Source organism: Python bivittatus, unplaced genomic scaffold, assembly GCF_059951505.1.
Source record: "Python bivittatus isolate LINGU-HERP-01145 unplaced genomic scaffold, Pbiv_v1 ctg000840_np1212, whole genome shotgun sequence".
Lineage (NCBI taxonomy): Eukaryota > Metazoa > Chordata > Lepidosauria > Squamata > Pythonidae > Python > Python bivittatus.
The window spans coordinates 19,511,174-19,524,850 of NW_028277113.1; the positions used below are offsets into that span (position 1 = coordinate 19,511,174).

The 13,677-nt window shown below is 35.5% G+C and overlaps 1 protein-coding gene across 5 annotated transcripts in view; it reads left to right on the top strand.

Moving 5' to 3' along the window:
- The window catches only part of CDKAL1 (CDKAL1 threonylcarbamoyladenosine tRNA methylthiotransferase), a 316,095-nt gene that overhangs the window by 242,457 nt on the left and 59,961 nt on the right, over nt 1–13,677 (top strand). For 3 of the 5 annotated variants that reach the window (XR_015794055.1, XM_088130858.1, XM_088130855.1), the window contains exon 14: nt 12,857–12,970. The exons of the other annotated variants lie outside the window; for them this stretch is intronic. Coding sequence is in view for 2 of the 3 variants with exons in the window: in XM_088130858.1 (XP_087986984.1) it covers nt 12,857–12,970 (114 nt within the window). In the remaining variant the exon portion in view is untranslated. The remainder of the gene's footprint in view (nt 1–12,856; nt 12,971–13,677) is intronic. 5 annotated transcript variants of the gene reach the window in all.

Sequence of the window (13,677 nt, forward strand, 5' to 3'; positions counted from 1 at the left end):
TTCCCACATTTCATCCTGAACTTTTCAACTGTGATGGAGCGTCTTTTTCTAGTTCTTAGGATATATCTGCCTCCGTAAGGATTCACACCTCTGAGACTGTGAACTGTAAGTTTCACAGCTCACAGTTCAGGGGCACTATGGTTGTGTTAAAACAAACAAACAAACAAAAAGGCAGAGGTTAATGCATGTCCCAGGAGTCTGATGAAATCCTGCAGAGAAACAGATGCCAGAACTAACAAATAAATAAAGCTGATGAGATTTCTTTCAACATTCTGAAAATCTTTCTCCAAACTGGAAAAGCTCCAAACTGAGATTTTTCTAATTTACTTCTTCCCTCTTTTTGGGGGTGGAGGTGGATTTCATTCAAACTCAGGTACCTACCGTTTATGTAGTTGAAAGCTCTAAACAAATATCCAGGGTTAGGTTTAAGCAATCTTGTTCCATTTAACATTTGAAAGCATGAGTTAAGATATTATTTTCTGTCTGTTACATGATAATACAGTATGTTTGTGATTCAGATTGTCTTCATTCTGCAATTGTATCTGTTTCACTGATACTGTTTTGCCTTGCATTTAAGAAATCAATCACATTTCTAAATTCTGTAGCCTAATATGTAAAAAGTTATTTCTTTTTGATCTCAACTTTGTTCTCGCCTATCACTTCTTTTCTCACAGCTATCTTATATTTTGAGTTTGATACTCAAAAACTTTTAAGATGAACTATAATTCTCTAACATGTAATTTAGAAACACCCTACATTATTTCTAGTATTATGTGGTATACTTGTTCAAAATTATGTGATTATGATTCTTTTCAGATTAAAAAGGCAGTTTCAGTGTTCTTTCCAAACCAGCATGATTTATGTTGTTAAAACTTCATGTCAAACCATTCTTAAGCTGCTTCACTTCTTTTTCCTTTTGAAAGCAAATGAGAGATGTTTGAGAAGTTGGAATGTTTTTTATGACTTAGTGCAGAAAGGTAGTCTGTTCACGAACAGTTCCCCCTGAGAAAAAATTCATAATACAAAGGACAATTTTTCTAATGAATTTTGACTTGCTTTTCCTGAGTTAGAGTAACTTCTTCAACTTATGTTTATAAAAGACATGTGGAAGGACACATCCTGAAGAGTAGCTAGATGGTAGACTAAAACTTATTTAAAAATTAAGTTCACTGTGTTGATTACAAGAAAAGTTCTATAACCGACATCTGGACAGTAATTTTATTAAGCCAAATTCAAAATCATAAAATAATATGAAAGCTTTTAAATTTTCAGATGCTCTATTATCTAAGGCAGTAAAATAAATAAATAAATAAATAAACAAACAAACAAACAAACAAACCTGATGAGTGGATAGGAAGGATTAAAATTAGCTGCTGTTCATGCCATAAGTCTGCATGTAATTTCAATCTAATGGAATATGGAATAGCTGACAGATATGCACATTGAATGACGTGCTGAGATGGTTTCAGGTTATTTCCCGAAAGATGCCTGAAACAGACAATTTTTGAAATTATAAATCCATCTTTTTTTTCAGCCTCGTTTCCATATTTTTGAAGGTCAAAACATCTAGGCAATTTTTATATTCAAGTTTATCTTAGAACACTTGTACAAAAGCAAGCAAACAATATTTACAGGTTGTTAACCAGGTGTCCTTTGCAGTGTACCTACCCTTTGTTAGACTTTTATGCAAGGCTGGTTTGAGATTTTGTGGTTGTGTTGCATCCTAGAGCCTTATTATATATTAGGCAGTATAATAATAGCAACTTAAAGGATCGAGGCTTGGTTGAGCCTTATTTTCTTCAGGTTTCCCTTCGTAAGTGTCTCTATTCCATGGGTGACTAGCAACAATAAGAAGACTCTCTGCTTGGCCAAAAGTGTAGGTCAGTTATTCAGAACAATAGGCAGTATAGATTATTTCCATAGGGATCATTAATTAGGTTAATGCTGTTGGATACGTCATCTCCATCCACCAAAATGTTCCCCTTATGGTGCTGAATAGAGGAGGGATCATCACCTGGTGTGTTACTTTCCATCTCTGTTTTGCTGCTGTTATGTCCATAAGAGGTTTAAAGATGGAATAAACAAAGGTCACTCCCTTTGGGACTGCCAGTGCTAATTACCCACAGTAATGTTTCCAGTGGCTCTGAAAAGTTCTGTGCTGTTGATAAACTAAATTCTTGTCTGTTATTCACATCTCCCTCCCTGCTTTTGTCCCACTGTTGCCCATTATTGTTTAATGATGTTTAATTAATAAATATCAGGCAATATTTTTGCTAGCTGTATTGAGTGGCGTGTGCTTGCTCTGATATGGATAGAGGGATTGACTGAGAGTATGCTGGGTGCAAACAAAACTTGGAAATTACCCACAGAGATTTTCCAACAAATGAAAGGAGTATGGCTTGGGTCTTTCCTGAACATGGGCATGATAGATATATGCAGGGAAATGGTATCAAATCAAAGAGCCAAGCATGGAAGAACACTGCCAGATGTCTTGAAAGGGCAAGTAACTTGAAGCTGGATAGCTCACCCATGTCTACATCTCCCTTAACTCTGTCAGTTTTTCACTTTGTGAATTTGAAACGTTTTTATTAAAGAGTTTTCAAAATACCAAATGAAAAATTTAAAAATAAAAGTGAACAATTCGATTCATAGCGTTTCATGGTAGGGAGGTTTGGATAGTCTTTTGAAAGAGGGGCAGTGGGTCTTTCTTAAAAATAAAAGAATGCTTAACCAAGCAGGCACATCTAACCTTGTCTATTTCAATAAACAAAGCTAGATGTGCCTACTTTGTTAAGCATTACCCTCTTTTTTGGACATTGTTATTGTATTCAGATGCATTTTTAATTCTGTCCATTGTATGAGTTACAGTGTATTACTTAAATAAATAAGTAATAGCACATATGCAAGCCAAATAGTTTAATACATTCAGATTTTGTGTAAGAGTATGTTTTTCTGAGAGTCCTCTTGTATTCGGAAGGGGTTTGTGCTGTATTCTGTGAAGTTCTGTACTTAAAATTTATGTTTGCATAGGATGCATTCTGGGAATATGTAAAGTTTTTGGAAAAAAAAGTGTGTCCTTGTCCCTATCCTTAAAAAAGCAGATTCTCACTTTCTGTGGCTATCTCAAGAACCATGTCACATTAGTCTTCCTACTTTACTCTTGTGGTTGCTCCAGCAGAATAGCTCAGAGAGAAGGGAGACAAAGCTTTGCCTCCGGATCATCAGAACCAGCTAGTGGCAGTCCCTCACCTGGGTCCAACTTTTAATGTGATCAAGGATGTGTGATTTCCTTTATTTTTGCTTTGTTTTGGATCACAGGATGGCAAGGAATGGATTCTTTCCACAGTTGATATGCATATGGCATTTCACCTTTTACCATAGTTATAAATATATAGTGAAAGAGCAAGTACCACCTAAGTCTCTGGCTGATATACAAATGCCAACATCTAATAATATTTTAAAGCATATACAACACATAAAATTATAAAATATTGTGTTAAAATAGATTAAAATTGACAATTTGGCAAATGATTAAACATGCTAATGATGTTATTTTGTTAACTCACAGATTCACCTTTCATGGATGGATATTTTTACCTTTTCTATAAGGTAGAAATGTGTTTACAAAGTTCACAGTGCAGGATAGAATGAAATGCTCAAGCTGATGAGAGCATGAAGTATTTCCCCTGCTAAACACTCATGGTTACCATGTGAACCATTCCTGCCATCTTGATTGTACTTTGTTCTGGTTTACTAGGACAAGGTGCCTCTTTTCTAAGAATTGTTCTCAAAGCCTTGTCTTCTAAAGCAGCCAGCATTCTTCAGCTGGAGTGTCACTCATAAGCTACCTTCATAGTATGTGTTGTATTTCAGTTTTGAGATCTATTCACTTGCATAAATCTTACTGAAATCATTTTTAACAACATATCTTACAAGAAATCTCTTCATTTTAATATATATGTTTCTCTGTAAGTGGCTTGTAGAATTATGTGATACTATTCAGTATTACTGGGAAATAATGTTTTAATAAAGGATTTTAATCCTGTATGAAATTGTTGGGATGAAGAAGCATGGGTTGAATGTATAATTAGTCTGGTAAATATCAGTTGTACTCTAGGTCTCAACAAATGTATCCTTAAGGTTATTTTACTCTGACAATCATATATTTATGAAGGTATATATTGCTTGTATATGTATATGTGTGTGTATACTTTTATCACAGAGACACAAAATTTATTTTGAATTTTCACACAAAACAGAAATTGTGTAAAACTCCCCCACGTATACTCTGTGAAATTTGCTAGTAGTACATTCACAGTGTTTTTTTGCTGAGAGAAATTAATCAGGAACCATCCGTAACAGTTTAATGTGTAAATGCATGAACATTTGTTTTCTTTCAGAACTTTAGAAGGAAAAGGATGCATTGTAAAACCAAGACATTTAGGATTACTGTATTTAAAACGCTTGTGCAGGACAAGTCATTAAATGCTGATTCTTGTGTCAGGCAGACAGTGGCAGCTGCTTATTAATGCGTGGCATTATCCCATATTAAATCAGCAGCGAATGGACAGCTTGACAGAATCTGTCATCAAAGCAAATATTATTAAAATAATTTTAAAACCCACTTTTAACTTTTTTCTCTTCACATTTGGGTTTTTATAATCCTTCCTTCTCTGAGCAGCAGACATTGCTTCTTCAGCTCTTTACTACCTAACAAAGCCCAAGCCATTTCTGCCAGCTTTTTGGCGACAGTGCAAGCTTATTTAGGGTTTGTTCTGCATATTGTGGCCAAGAGTCTATGAAGAAAATTTCCATTTCCAAGCACATCATTGTGGAGGAGCACTCTGTGGTCTTTTCATTTTGATTGATGGGTTTGGTTTTGCACCATCTGGCTTCTGATAGGCTGCATTAATCATTGCTAGGGAAAGAAAACCAAGAAAATATATTCATGACTGTTTAATGTGTACACATGTCACTGTTAAGAGTGTTGGGTTGTTGTTTTTTTTGATATATTAAAAACAGTCATATTGGTAGTTAAAAATTAGTTAGATGTAAAATTATATAGTTTACACAATGATCTGTTTACATGTTTGATTATTTCAAAATAGTTCAGGAACATAATTGTGCTTTACTTCAGATGTCATACTGTACATAGTACCTATTATTTTCTTGATGAATAGTTCATATTTATACCGATTATTTTGTTCTCTATATATTTAGCATATTTAGCATTTCTGTTTATTTATAAATGTGTTTTTTTTAAGTTGGGGGAAAGGATTGTGTTTGAGCCTAGTCCAACTGATTCTTCTGCAAAAGTATGACTAGATTTATGGGAATTGAAATATAACTTATCTGTAAAGTAACAGATTGGGAAAAGCTGTTTTTGGCAATAAGCATTAAAAGTTTACATTAAAAGTAACAACATCTACCTATATATTATGTGGAAAATTGTGTTCATTTTTTGGTAGGAATGCCTTGGGACCACTACTGAATCCACAACTCTTGATCTTTAGCCAAAATATGCTCACATGGGTTTCTTTAAGCCTTTTTTTTTTTACATTATTAGTATTTAAATATTATTTTATCTTTTATTTTTTGTTTGTTCCAGACCTGTGATAAAATTGAATTGAGCCCACTTGGTGAAGTAATAGGCAGAATATAATCAGTTCATATAAAATAATTTCCAAACAGTGTTTAAGCAGAATTACCAATATCTCATGAGTGGTGCAAGTCTTACAGTTTCTTTCACTCCTGCTTTAAAACTTTTATTAATATAGAACATGTAGTAATCAGAACAGAAGTTGCAATCTACATTTACCTTCCTTCCAGTTAAAGAAACACCACCTGGCTAATTTTAGTTTATTTTAGAGCAATATTTTAGATTAGGGAAATTTTTTTATAAGGTTTATTTGGGGCCATATGGCATAATTTGTTTAGTTTGAGACAAAATCAATGTTGTGCTAGGGAGTTGTCTTACATTTGAAAGAACCACTCGCTTATGAAGGAAAGCAAAACCAGCTCAGATTAGTTATTCTATATATCTGCTCCTGTGATAGTTCAGTGATCTCAATCACTGTAGCCTTGATTCTAAGGATTCTATGCATTTGTATTTTAAAAATCATTGCTTCATTGCATACAGAGATCTGGTGCTTCTTAAATACAGGATATCTATTATCTTATACCCAGGACTTGTCACCTGATATTGTTTAATATAAAAGGCATTAACTAAGCCTGTCTTTGAGCTCCAGTGATTATAGATATAGTATTCTGTTCCTTACCAGCAAACTCAGCACAGCTGATGATCTCCTAGGGATTGTGAATGAAGAAAGATGTAAATCTGTCTTTAAAAGCAAAACAATATATTTGCAATAAAAGAGAATATATGTAGCTCAGGGTTGAACTGTGGAGTCCTTGGTGCTCTCTGAGCTTGGTTGTTTGCTTGCAGACATTTCATTACCCAACTAGGTAACATCATCAGTGCTAGTGAGTGTGAGGTTTGCTCCCTGTTAATATATAGTATATAAACCAACAGGCTGTTACAACCACACAGCATTACAATAGCACACAAACCAACTAAAGCCCTCCAAAACATCTTAAGTAAACCAAAAGACCCTGTTGCCCAAGAAGAAAAAATAGGAGTCATCTACAACATACAGTGTAAGGACTGTAACAGTCACTATGTAGGACAGACAGGCAGAAGACTAGCAGAGCACATCCATGAACACCGACTAGCAGTCAGAAGACACAATGAAAACTCCTTAATCTCACAACACATGGACAGATTCAACCACAGTTTCAATTGGGAAACTGTGAGCATCCTAGATCAAGCCAAATCCAAAAACACTAGGGAATTCCTGGAAGCTTGGCATTCAGACAAATCAGCCATCAGTAGACATAGAAATAAACCATATTTATGCACAATTCAAAAGAAACAACAAAAAGCTAAGAAGGAAACAAAAAGACCAGAACACATCCCCTCCAGCAGCCACCACCCAGATAAGCAGAGATTAACATCCAACTCTAGTCTCTAGAGTGTGAGGTTTGTTCCCTGTTTATATACAGTAGCTTGCCCTGCCAGTTTTGATGGTACCAAGGAGAAAACCATACCCATTATAAAACAGAGAGAATGATTTATTCTGCCACTTATTTTTGAGCATACTTCTTTTTGTTAATATTTTTAAATAATTTATAAAATTTGGGAAGATGAAGATGGGGTACCTACCACGTAGGAAACAAATCTTGCATGATTTTACATGAAATATGGTGTTGAAAAAAGCTAGATACATTTTTAAATAAGTTATTTATTTTATTTTACAGCATTTATAACCCACCCAAAACTGAAGACCAGTCTTGACCCACTTTTCTAGGTAATGATTCTTAAAAGTGTAAAAGCAAGTGAAATAGAAAATGCCTATTTTAATGGGATAGAATATACTCATGATATATTTGTCCATGTTCTGAACAAGTCTGAGAATACTAATTTCAAAAGAAATCAGAATTTAATTCTTAAATGCAGAATTTAAGTTTCTTAGGTGTAGCCAAGGTGGAATAGAAGAAAGAGAAGGAAGAAGAAACATGGTAACCAAATTGTGCTAAGCATGATTTCTGGAATTCTTTCCAAGTTCCACTCTGGGTCACATGATTAAGACATTGTGGACTGAAAAATGGAGCAGTCAGCAGTATCCCAAGCCATGGTCCAACAGTCTTGCCCATTCTTTTTTTCTAGAATTTTTTTCTCCACAATCCTACCTGGATTCAGCCCACTTTCAGATTTTATCTTTCTTTTGCCAGCTTCTCCCCACACACAGAGTTTGGTCTTGTTCTGTTTTAATTTGGATGTGAGATCCTGCTGACGGATGAACAGTGTCCTGTGCCCCTTTACTTTGTATTTTTCCAATATGTTTCTAGGTTGGAAAGTATGAAAATAAAGTCTTAAACACAAGGAAGTCTTAGGAAGATAGCAGCTGATTGGAAAGGAGTTCTGATGACTAATCATTGCTCTGAACAATTGCTCTGAAGATTAAGAAAAAGGAGAACTGTATAGGAACACAAAGGAACAAAAGAACAAAATAAATTCAGAGGGTACAGACAGTGATTCTTGCATGGATGATCTAAACACATATATTAAATACTAATATGCATTAATCATATGTGTCAGAATTTTAATTTTAAGGACTGGACCTGAAAGCTAGAAGGGCACAGCAGTACACACCAATTTCACCATAGACGTTTTGTTATTGTTGTTGAATTAATTATAATTTTAAATTTGTAGAAATGGGATATATTGAAAAGTGGTCCTCAACATTTTATATAAGTGTTAAGTAGTTTTAGGAGAAAATGTTCTGTGAATATTTAGTTTAGATATAACAGTTCAAATTTATATGTTTCTGTTGACATGTTGATCACTTGTTCAGTTGCTTCCAATTTTCTGTGACCCAGTGGACATAAAAAGACACCAGGACTGTCAGTAACTGCATCTTTGAGTTCTTGTAAGCTCATACTTACATCATTGGTGATAGCATCTAGCCACCCCCTTTTTTTTTTTTTTCCTCCATTTTTTATTGCCTTCAAGGTTTTTTAAGCATCAGGGTCTTCTCCAGTAATGCTTATTATTTGTCCAAAATATCTAAGCTTTTACTTATTTATTAAAGCCTCTATTTAGCATTCTTATTTTACTTCATCTAGCAGTGAATTATTTGGTTTTCTTGCAGTCCAAAATACTGTCAACAATTTTCTTCAGCACCAAAGGCACCATTTTTTTCTTCATTCAGCCTTTCTAGTAGTCTAACATTCAGTTATAAACCAGTTACAAACCATGGGCTTGACAATATGTAATGTCAGTATACTATCTCTGAATTATTTTGTTTAGATAAATTTCATCTAAATACAGGTGAGACATTTACTCTTTCTTTGTTCTTAATGTTGCCTATTTATTTAGTATCCAGTAGAAGAGGGATGGGAAAAGTTGCAATGGTTCTTCCCATCCCTCATTTTCTATTTGGAATGGAAACCAATGGAGATTATGGCAGAGCTTGAGCAGTAAGTATAAGAAAGTTGTAGACCCTGCATTTGTTCTACATGGCCAAAGCAAGATCAGAGTCTAACATAATCTATATAGAGTTGTAATGATGTTTCAGAGGAAAAGAATAATTTTATGACATCTTTGTGTACTGGACATGAATCCTATGGTAGGATGTAAAGTCTTGCAATCCTATGGTAGGATGTAAAGTCTTGCAACACTGCATCAGTGCTTGATTTGTTTTCCAAACCCCCTTTATGTCTATAAATAACTTACGATGCTGGGCTGTAATGTTCTCTGACTTTGGGTGACATAGTGCAGTCACATTTCTCTTCAGAAATGAAAGACTGCAATCTCAGCTCTGTAGAAAGCAAGTCACTTTTTACAGATGAAAGCACAAGAATTGTTTGCTCTTCATGGCAGAGATCAAAGGAATAGTTTAATACTGAAACACAGACCTTCAGACCTCAATTCATTAAACAAATTTGTTTTTTTATTCTCAACTCCTGCTGTTCCACGGTATTTGTTTTAAAGCATAATATGTGACACTTTAGGTTTATATAATTTAACCTTGATACACATGTCACTATTGTCTACTAAGAAAATGCTCCTCAAATTTCTGCTTGTAAAATCTTTATATCCTATAAATTAGAATAAGTACTTCTGTGCTGTAAAGGAAAGAAATGTCCTTGAGACTTGAGTATGTATGAGTAAAGTTGTAAGCTACCTCCTATTTGAACCTACTATAAATTGAACAAGGCCTCAAAAGATTATTATAATGTCCAACCACTATATAAATTTAATTAACAGGACAGAGCAGGACCTTTTCTGTGATATCAACATTGTCATGGTATAAAAATATTCACTTTTAAAATAATAGTTCCTGTTATCTGCTGTTGTTTCTGTTGCTCCTTCAGCAACATTTACTTCAAAGACAGTTACATGGATGATCACAGTAGACTGCTCATGCTATGAAATCCATTACATTTGGTTCTGTTGTCATTGAGAGCAATTGATGGATTATGTGCTATCAAGTTGTTTTTGACTCCTAGCAACTACATGATTTTCTCCATTAAGTCAGTATTATCCTCTGTAACGTGTTAAGACCCTTTTCTGCACTGTTGAACCTTGTCCCCAAAGTTTCTTTCCATTTATGTAAAATTATCCTCTTTGCTGTGCCCTAGGCTGATCAAGTTATAATGACCTGTTCCATACATAATGTTAGACCATCATTTGTTTCAAAACCAAATTTAAAAGGGTAAGAAACATGTTTCATTCTTTCCCCAAGTAATCCACTCCAGCTATTTTTTTCCCTCAAGCAACTCCCCTTCAAAAGTGAATTTTTGCTTGTAATTTTCATTGGCCTTCTTTCATTCTCTGTTTGTGTGGTATTAAGTAACAAGCTCATACACCATCATTGTAATGTTGTTATGTATGGCTCATAAGACAGCCAGTTTGGTGTAGTGGTTAAGGCATCAGGCTAGAAACTGGGAGACCGTGAGTTCTAGTCCCACCTAGGCACAAAGCCAGCTGGATGACCTTAGGCCAGTCACTCTCTCTTAGCCCTAGGAAGCAGACAATGGCAAACCACTTCCAAAAAACCTTGCCAAGAAAACTACAGGGACTTGTTCAGGCAGTCTCCAAGAATCAGCCATGATTGAATGGATTAAAAAAAAAAAAAGTATGGCTCATTAACAAACATTTGTACCTTGCTGTGCTCTTTGAACCGCAAATAACAACAAATGTTGCTTGACCCAGTTTCTGGAAATCCAAACAGGATAAGATGCAACTGGGATAAAACTGAGTTATGCTATGTTAGCTGTGTATGTACTGCACACAGTCAGAGGCCAGCTCTGTAGCAGTTCAGAATAGTTCCCAGTAAACCGAGGGAAAGGTAAAAAGCCTTGCTAGTGCCATTGAGAATCAGAGAACAGACTTGTGGCCAGTATTTTATTCTAAGATTCTCTGGCAGTTTAATGCAAATTGGTTTCTTGAAGGCTGACCCTAGGTCATGCACATCAGGAAACTAGAAGCTGCTAGAGTCCACTGTTGTCTTCTGCTCTATTATCATTTAGTGAAGCCAATTTTAACCAATTCTTTATAGAAGTGGACTTGTTTTCTTTTTTTTTTAATCCCATGGCTAAATTGTAATGCAAGAGTTTCTGTTCTAGATTTTATAAAAAACAAAATGCTGTCAAGCATGAATAGTAATGTTTAACTAGTTCCTGTGTCTCTAGTGGTTACTTAGAACATCACAGAGTACACCAAGAATGGGAGTCTTTTTTTATTAATGCCCCAGCTGAATAAAATAAAAGCTAATTAACCCCAAATAAGCTTTCCTAGAGAGGCAGAAACTGCTTCCTTTATAGATGAAATTGGTGTCCTCTCTTTTGCAATTTTAATCTTATATTTATATTAAATTTTAACACCATCTGCACCTTGAAAATGATGCTAATATCTTGCACAGTTGGAAATACTTGTTAATGAATGCTTGGGATATAAGTTCTAAGGGATAGATGTCATCCCATAAATTGAGTTACCTTGTAAACAAAATGTGGTGAGGAAGATTATGCTTTTATCATTTGCTGCTTTACCAATTTCATTTCCCAAATATATTCGGCTGCTATATATTTTCATAGGGTAACAGTCTTCACGTACTGCTTGACATTCCCTTCCTGCTTGAAGACCTGCTTTTCACAGAGCTAAATAAATATGTTGTGGTCATGCATCTCCCCTGCTGATCAAATGAGGGAGCAACAGCAACAATGCCTGATAGCAATTCTTCAAGATCTTATACATAGGCCTTGTGAGTTTCTTACATCCTGAAATGAATTGGATATATTAGAATCTTAAATATGTAAGTATAATAGCAACCGATTCAGTAAAAAATGCTCCTTCCAGCTAGGTGTTGTCCCTGTTCAATTCTGTATAGAAGATACTTAGAATGGCTTGATACTTCTAGATAGGGGACTTTTCATATGCTTCAGGGTCCATCCTTCAAGTACTCACCTTTCCTAAATCAAAGAGTGGCTATTTCTACCACATCCCAACCATTTCCTATGCATGTTAAGGTAGTGCTATTTAGAAAATTCAGTGTTCTAATAGCCATTTAATCAAATAAATTGTAAAAAAAAACATAGTAACTTATTGTAAAGGTAAAAGAGGGCTTTTTTTTTTCAAATATATTAAGTAGAAAAGGCTGTATACAGATATTTAAAATACCCCAAATATTCCTGTTCTTCTGAATGCAGGACAGTTTTGCATTTTTGACCCTTCTTGGTCTTTGGTGTGGCTTAGGCAATGCCCAGAGACCCTCCCTAATTTGCAGTGGTGGTGGTTCTTGCTGTTGCTTCTAATAGTTGTTTACAGTAAACAAACAATTCTCTCAATCCTAGTAGACCATTCCTATTGGCTGTTCTATCTTTCATTTCCTGCTGCTTCCCTCCTTTGCTTGCAGCGCCCAGTTTTCTGAAAGGCACTCCAGCTTCTGCTGTCTGTGGTTGGTGGACTTTGTAGGAAGAAGGCCCTTTAAAAAATCAACAACAGAGGCTGAAGAACAGTGACAACTGACCATGAAGCAAGAAAGGGAGGAGTAGATACTTGAGGGGAGAACAGGTGGCTTTGTGGAAGTAATTGGCTGTCAATTTAATTGCCCTGATCCATCCTAGAGATCCTGTTGTGGTAAAGGTCTCTGATGAAGGAAGTCTTCAGCAATCTCAGCTGTATTTCAAGTGACTAGGAGAGAAGCTGCTTGTGATAGAGAATGAACTTACTGGGTATGTGTATGTGTTTGTGCAGATAAGAGGCATGTACATGTTCATGTATTCTCTTGTCCAGCAACCAGCAGTACAGCCACTGTGGCCCAAACAAGTTGCCGTGTTCTGCAAAACCTTTGTCCTATCAATACCCGAAAGGGAAAGAGGAAGCATCTGGAGCGAAAGACAAGTCAGCGTAAGCACCCTCTTATTCCTCTTGCCAGAAAATGAGAACTTTCACAGGGCTTTTAAAATTTGGCCTAGCATTTGTACTATTCACTCATGTTCTACAGAATAGGTGGAGAAGAAAGCATGACTGATTCAGTTTTCACATTTTCTCTGCTTTTACTAGTCCTATGTAAAGTGTGGATAAATTTTCTCTTTTAGAAAAAAAATTGGTTCTGCTGTGCTTTGGAAAAAGGTGCATCACTCCCATTTGCTTGCGGCCTTGTGGTCAGAGCGTCATTGCCTTAGTTATGGGGAGCAAAGTATAAAGCCTTTAATTAAATATTCAGGCCTCCCAGCTCCCCTAATTTCTTCTTTAAAATCCTAAAACTGTATTTAAGGGAGCCATCTGAAGGACTAGAGAAGGAAAGGCTCTCTTGTTCTCTATATAATTTGAACTCTGCAGAGGAAACGGATGCATGAATCAATCATACTTCCCTTCCTGCTGTTTTTGGTGGAATATACAAAGCTACCCATACTGGGGTTGAAGGAAAATTTAGAAACATGATTTAAATCTCTTGTTTCCTCCTTCTTCTGAAGCCTTTTTTATTTTAGCTGTATAGTTGATACTGGAGAATAAAAAACACACCCGGACGTGCTAAAGCTGTCACACTTCCCTTCTGGTACTATAAAGAATGTTTGTACACCCTCTCGCACCAAATCATCTTCTCAAGTACA